Genomic DNA, 7,287 nt, shown 5'->3' on the forward strand with positions numbered 1-7,287 from the left:
GGTTTTCTCCGGGTACTCCGATTTCCCCCAGTTTCCCCCAAAGACATGCGGTACAGGTGAATTGAATAAGCTAAATTGGCTGTAGTTTATGTGTGTGAATGAGCATTTATAGGGTTTTCCCAGAACTGGGTTGCAGCTGGAAGGGCATCCGCTGTGTAAAACATATGCTGGATAAGTGGGCGATTCTTTCCAATGTGGTGACCCCAGATTAATAAAGCGACTAAGCCGAAAAGTAAATGAATGAACACACACATTCTTTCTTATGAATCTTTATTTATCAAAAAGTTTTTCATTTTGTTATAGTTGCTTGTTCTGTACGGGGTTTTTATTGCATATATTGACATCTGGTGGATCTTCGTCTGTATGCATTTATTCTTGACAGAAATTAATTGCCACACAATGCTAGCAGGATCGTCTCATAATCTCCTTTGGTGTCATCCTAAAACAAACAAAACACAATCTTTCACTTAATATTTACAGGCAGGATCATATAATACCACTTGCTATTTTTTGTGTTTATATATTGAGGAGAATAATGTGTAACAAAATGTTTAATGAGACATAATTACCTGGATATCCTGGTAGAGGCTCTTGCCATACTTCTTCTGATACTCTTGCTTGATGTTGGCCAAGTCAATCTCAGAGCGGCTCACAAATATCCTGGTCAAGATCTGGCCTCTGTAACCAGAGCCCTGTGAAAATAAAGTCACACTCAATGATTCTGGCAGGTTATCAGTTGTCATTTTAAAAGTTTAACTCAAGTGCTAGACATTGAATTATGAAATCACACTTGCCTTCATTGCTAGATTCAGTTTCTCAGCAAAGAAAGCAGGTTTGTTTGAAACACATTTCACTGTAGAAAAAGATGACAAGTCACTCATAGGTAAGCACAAAAATATTTCTGCCATTCAAAACATCATTCAAATACTTTGCTTTCTGTTTCACTGTTCAGAGCTCTGCCTTACAAATAACATTCCTGTTAATTGTAGCTTAAAGTAGAAAGTACACATAAAAAGTATTCTTCTCATACTATAAGGAAGTATTTAAGACTTAAAAGGTACAGTATGTCTAAGTGCTAAAAAATATTTCTGCAGTCAGAAGTTGCAGTGAACTTATTAATGTACTTCATACTATTTAAAAAGCAGTATTTACTAATACAGACAACCATAAAGGTTTCAGAGTCTCACCAACAGCAATCAAGCAGCTCTCAATATCACCCTTTAACTCTAGGTCAATGGCTTTGGCGACGTCCACTTTACTGTACTTGTTGTACTGCTGAAAAACTAAATATAAAAGAAACACAGTACATTATTATCAATAGCAAAGCACATTAGAAGACAGCTGCACTTGGTTTGCAGGTATATGGAGGTCAACCATACCTTTCCTCAGATGAGGACCATTGCGTGAAGTGAGGATGTCAATGAACACTGAACAGTCTGTGCCTTTTCTCTTCTCTCCTGCTTCATACAAGGCCTACAGAGCAGAGTGAGAGGTCAACACTGATGTATGTACAGCAACAAACAATATCCTATAAGGGTTTTCACTTTAAGACAAATGTCAAACTCCCTTACTTTTCCCTCACTAAAAAGCTGAACTTACATAATCTACAATGAACATAAAGAATTATAGAGTAGAGCAGTCTCTCCAGATTTTTGTGATTATGGGATTGCCACATTTAAAGCTAAATCAAGCAAATGGCGCAAAATTCAGATGAGCTTGCAGTTGTTATAACTGGTGCAGATATACTGCATATTTTGGCCAGCCAGGAAATAAATAGTTTTATATCAAATATTATTGCATTTGCATAAAGAAAGTGATCCTCCAGTGGGTAATACCATGAGCGACACTCCTCCATACAATCTCAGTAATAAAGGTACAAAATGTGAGGGCGGTACCTTTTCAAAAGGAACATTTTTGTTCCTAGCAGGTCCTTAAAGGTACATATTAATAAGTACAAATGTGTACCTCATAGTACTTTAAAAGGTACAAAAGTAAACCTTAAAGGTACAAAAGTAAATCTTAAAAGTACGAAAGTGGAAATGTTTACCTGTATGGTACAAAAGTGTACCTTTTGAAAAGGTACCGCCCCAGTGACAGATTTTGTACCTTTATTTCTGAATGTGTATGTATGTGACCTGTTTTAGATGCATTATGTGATAATATCACAACATTCATTCAGCCACAGCAAGAAATGTCAAAAATACTGGCTCAAATTTAAGAAAAGACGCCCAATTTTAGGCCCACTAGACATAAATGATCCCTACAAAATGCAGGAGGGACTGGTTGATCACTTAGCAGACAAAGCTAAAAACTGCTACAGATAGTATTTTAACTGGTACAGCCAGTTTAACAGGTTAATTACCAGTTTAAAAATGAAAATGGCAGTGAAAAACAACCTTACCCTAAAAACAACAGGTAAAACAAACAAACAAGCAAACAAAAGCACATTTTTATAATAATTAATTCTTCAAAATATCATGGTATTCCAGAAAACTAATGACCCTTGGGAACCCGGACCTAATATAACATGTTATTAATTACCCTTGCGTCTTTGTCGGCCAAGTCATCTTTCACAATATTGTCCTCACTTCTGGTAGCCTGTGAATTCAAATAAAAAGTTGAGCAATGGAGTTTTGTGCTGATTCAAGTCACAAATCACTTTACTTGCAGAATGCAATGTGTCTGATATGGAAGGCTTCCAAAATATGCAATACTGGGAGAAGCAGAATTGAGAAATTCTACCAGAGTAATCTAAAACAGATCATCTTATATTAGAAAATTCAACCTTGCAGAGGGAAAGCAGGGCATTCCTGAAGTCTCCACTTGTATCAGACTTGATATCTGCCTCCAGGTCCTTCTTATACTCTATAAATGAAAGTCATATATTCATTTTAAAAATACAAAACCAATAAAAAACCAGGGGCTGTCCTATTCTGCTCCTATTCTGGTTCCAAAAATAATTAAACACACCTGAACCAACAAAACAAGATCTTCAGGATTACTAGCAGCTTTCATGCAGGTGTGAACAGGATCACTCTTAAAAATACAGCTTTCAAAAGAGGGTTTTTACTCTGAGAGAAAAAACCATGGTATCCCAAAGAATCTCCAACTATAAATGTATCAATTCTTCAAAAAAGAATCCCTTCACTTCAATTGATCACAAAAGAAGATATTCTGAAGAATGTTGGAAACATGTAACGGACTTCCACAAAGTGTTTACTACTATGGATGTCAAAGGCTGCTGGCTTCCAGCATTATTCAAAATATCTTTTTTTGTGTTCAACAACAACAACAACAACAAAAAATCTTAAGAAAATTTTTATTCTTTTGAGTGAACAATTACTTTAAAAGGACTGCTTATTTCTCATGATGAACATTTTCGGTGATAAAGAACTTTTTTGTAGATTGCAAAGGTTCATTAGGTTTTAATGAATCTTTTTCGTAATTGTGAATGCTGAAAAAGAACCTTTATTCTTAAGTGTGTTTGGGCTAATTCTGCTGAATGTGTGAACTATAACAGGACACAAACATCTGCAAAGGATTACAGGCTCATAATATTGTTTACCTTGTTTGTAAACCTGTTTGATATCTCCGATCTCCTTATTGGTCCTGGAGGCCAAAATCTCAATAAGAGTATCTTCAGTTGTGCCAGCACCCTGAAGATGAAAAATAGTAGTTTTATATGGAGACAGAGTAAAACAAATAAGTTAAGTCATATTTAAATTCTAGAGCTGTGGCAAAAAAATAATATCAAATCAAAATATAGTGGGATTCTCTCTTGGATTGATTGAGCTTGGTTTTAACAACAGATGGCACTCTAGGCTAGATGTTAACTTTCTTAACAACGTTTCAGCACAGCTCTATTAATTTTCAAATATGACATTACCTTCATGGCATATTTGAGCTGGAAGGCATCATACTGAGCTGGAGTCATCAGCAGACCCAGAACCACATCTTCAAGCTCACCTTTCAGGGCATTTTTCAGAGCGACATCTAGAGGCTGTATGAAGAGGACATGTTAGATGAGCGAGAATATGGAAAGTAATATTGTGTTCATTTCAGGTGCAGAAAATATAATACCTTGCTAGTGGCTTGCTGGTAAGCAGCCTTAATTTGCTGGCGCTGGGCATTGCTCCTGTGGACCAGTGTATCAATGATTGTGGGCTCATCCACACCTGAGAGCAAAATTGACTGTCAATAGAGCAATCATATGACTGTACAGAATGTTTGGACATGCAAGGGTTTCATATATATTTCAGAATTAATACAGATACATATACCTTTTGCTTTGATAGCTTTGTCCAGGACGGCTGCATCTGCAGCTGCGTTAAACTGAGCATAGGGCTTTACCGTTCCTTGTACCTCCTAAAGACATGACAGACAGAAGTTTAAAAAAAAAAAAAAACTTTTAACCTTTACTTCCTCATTCATAGTAGACTAGTTGAATAATCAGATTCAATTAAAAGAAAAAAAAATCAAGAAACAAATCTTAGGAAAAAAGCACAGAAATACTGAAACGTTTGCAAATAACAGGATGAATGTGACTAAAATGGGGAGTGGTGTACATTCCTATCGCTGACTCATTCAGCCTGGTACTGCTCAGATTTTCCAGAAAGTTGAAGCAAACTTACTGTGATGTCTTGTACTGTGGTCTCTTGCATGCCCTGATAGGCAAGCTGCTCGAGAAATGAACTGACGAAGGACATGTTGACAACTGGAACTCAACAGCTAAACCTATATATTAGAATATGACAAAAAAAAAACATTGGCTATCAAAAAGTAATAGGAAAACTTATCACAGAACTACACTTTAAAGAGAACGATGATCTTCTAAAAGTTTATAGGAAGTTCATGAGTAACAAAAAGCACAGTAAAGTCTGACAAGTCGCACATTTAAAGAGCTACTGAAAATGACAAAATAGTAAATAAAACCGAGATTTAAAGCTTAAAGTGTGCAAAAAACGTCCTGAAATCTATTGCGTAACATTGTAGCATAACTTTCTTCAGCAATATTTTCTCATTTGCATATCCCTTTTCAGTAAATAAAAACAACGCTGTTATAACTATGCAACAATTCTATATCTTTTAACAAACTGACAACGCTGGCTATTAAATGAAGGGTAAGAAATATAGATAATCCCCACTTACCAAGAGCGAATGCACAGCAAGCGAGGAGAAAAGATTTGAGCTGTATTTATACTCACAGAACCACACCTAGCAACATCAACTGAAGTGTTGCGCTGCAGTTGGGCGTTGAATACTTTCCTCCTTCCCCTATTAAACACGCGTTACACTGGCAACCTTGCCAAAAAGAAAACAGTGGGCTGCATAGTTTCTTCTTCTACTTCTTTTAAAGAGACAGTCGGTAATTTGTTTCCTGCTTTTAAACAGGCACCTTGATAAATGAAAGGGGAACTAATATCAAATAGATATTTAAAAAAAACATGAAAATAAATCTATACCCTAGTGAGATGCTGAAGACGTATTAGCACCATTATCAAAACTGTTGCATTTTACATGGATTCAGACTTATCCTTTGATAAGTGAATAAATTAATCTCCGCTGAATTTCTCCATCTTACAGAGGTCATAGACACACATATTAAACATAGTTTATTAGCGAAATTATGATTCTTTTCATTTTAAAAATTAGCCTATTTGAGTAACTCCTGCCATAGATCTGCCATATGCCTATTGTTTAGCCGTGGCATGACAGTCAGCCATATAGTAAACAAAAGCCAGACATTGTCTATTACACATTACAGCCTGACATTTTTTTTTTTTTTTTTTTTTTGAGAATTCTTGTTGAATGTATTTTGAGCTTTCATCACAAATTCAAGGTAATTTCAGAGCAGATTACATTTAAATTACACATAAATTAATTGAAACTATAATTTTACATACTCTGGCATTTTACATACTATATTATTTCACTTCATATTTAATCATCTTAGGTGTGTTAATTTAGTGAAGTGCATCTGGGTGTAAAGCAATAATTAAATGAATGTTTTCTTATTGTATGCGCAAGAACACAATAAACACAAGGTGCTGCAGTTGCTGATAGATATTTCTGTTTTTGGACAAAGCAATGAAAGCTTGATCCCAATAGTTTTTTAATTAGTTAAAGAAATAAAAAAATGACCTAATGAATAAAAAATAAACAAAGTTAGAATAAAACAATTAATAAAAAAGTAATAAAACTATAATAAATATATTAAACTCTAAATTAATATTATAAACATTGAAGTTTATTTATTTAGAGTTTATGTTAATTTAAATTTAAAATTAAACAACTTCTATGCATAAGTGCATTTGTTTAGCAGAAAACAGAAACTGAAATCCCTTTTGCCAAAAGTACACACTGTGAAATTTGTTGATATGGCTACATGTCTTCAAGTATGTAAAATGGAGGCATTTATGCAATATTGCAAGCACATTATCTGAACCTTTTTACTGAATTCATTTGTCAGTACTTTGTTGAGCAAACTTGTGATTCAGTGGAAATGACAACACATTTTAATGGCAAACATTAAAGAGCAACTCCTGAGGTTCTAAATGTGCATTCCTCTGTACACACTAACAAACTGATAACAACCAGACTACACACATATCAATTCTCATTTCTAACAAAAGTTTGACTGTTGGAAAAGTACAGCCTTTAATTGCTGCTTTGTTAATGCAGGTTTGTGATTAGCACTGCCCAAACAGGTCTTGACATGTTTTCTGCCTTTTACATTTTTACAATATTTCCTCACACCTTCATTTTTGACCATGTAAAGGTCTCTGGAATTCTTTTGACATGCATGCATCAGTCATGGAATTTGTGATGTTCAAACTTTTCTTACTAACATCCGCGGGTACATCTGATATTGATCAAGTTGCACAGTGTGATTTTAATATGTGCTGGAGTGCATATGCACATTTTTCAACATATGCACAACTCAGTAATGTCATTATAGCAAGTGTGATTCACTTAATAGATTTAGTTCATGCTACAAATAACTTTTTTCCACACCATGAGTAGTATAATATTTGAATGAGACTAAATTTGCTTTCAAATCGTATAGATACACACAAACTATATGACCAAAAATATCTGACCAAAAAAATGCTATAAGAAACTGCTAAACCTGGTTATCTGTATGCTATTGGAAATGTGACTTGAATAGTAAGATTTAAAATGATCTAGTACATTAAATTATTTTAGTTATAATTATTATGCTATATTAATATTTTTATACACTGTTTATGGTATGTATAGAATATCAATTTAAAACTAAACTCATTT

General features: G+C 34.4%; 1 protein-coding gene across 3 annotated transcripts; it reads right to left on the bottom strand.

Moving 5' to 3' along the window:
- Nucleotides 1-253: 253 nt before the first annotated feature.
- On the bottom strand, nucleotides 254-5,326 carry anxa1a (annexin A1a). 3 transcript variants are annotated; one of them, XR_012405776.1, is made up of 13 exons: nucleotides 5,149-5,222; nucleotides 4,632-4,734; nucleotides 4,281-4,365; nucleotides 4,081-4,175; nucleotides 3,887-4,000; nucleotides 3,566-3,656; nucleotides 2,786-2,865; nucleotides 2,107-2,598; nucleotides 1,380-1,895; nucleotides 1,188-1,283; nucleotides 795-853; nucleotides 570-692; nucleotides 254-439 (listed from the first exon to the last, which is right to left on the bottom strand). XR_012405776.1 is itself a non-coding variant. In XM_009301449.3 (13 exons), exons 2-13 carry the CDS (start codon nucleotides 4,704-4,706, stop codon nucleotides 386-388), a joined length of 1,023 nt encoding a protein of 340 aa, XP_009299724.2. In that variant the 5' UTR covers nucleotides 4,707-4,734; nucleotides 5,205-5,326; the 3' UTR covers nucleotides 254-385.
- Between the last annotated feature and the right edge of the window lie 1,961 nt (nucleotides 5,327-7,287).

The sequence above is a fragment of the Danio rerio genome, chromosome 5, assembly GCF_049306965.1.
Source record: "Danio rerio strain Tuebingen ecotype United States chromosome 5, GRCz12tu, whole genome shotgun sequence".
Classification (NCBI taxonomy): Eukaryota; Metazoa; Chordata; class Actinopteri; order Cypriniformes; family Danionidae; genus Danio; species Danio rerio.

Bases quoted from the DNA above. Each gene is read 5' to 3' on its own strand.
- anxa1a (XM_009301449.3), bottom strand. From the start codon at position 4,706: ATGTCCTTCGTCAGTTCATTTCTCGAGCAGCTTGCCTATCAGGGCATG. The intron at 1,474-2,541 runs GTAATTAATAAC...TCTGCTCTGTAG, and splicing joins TGGCCGACAAAGACGCAAGG to GCCTTGTATGAAGCAGGAGA. The intron at 440-569 runs GTAATTATGTCT...TGTTTGTTTTAG, and splicing joins GCCTCTACCAGGATATCCAG to GATGACACCAAAGGAGATTA.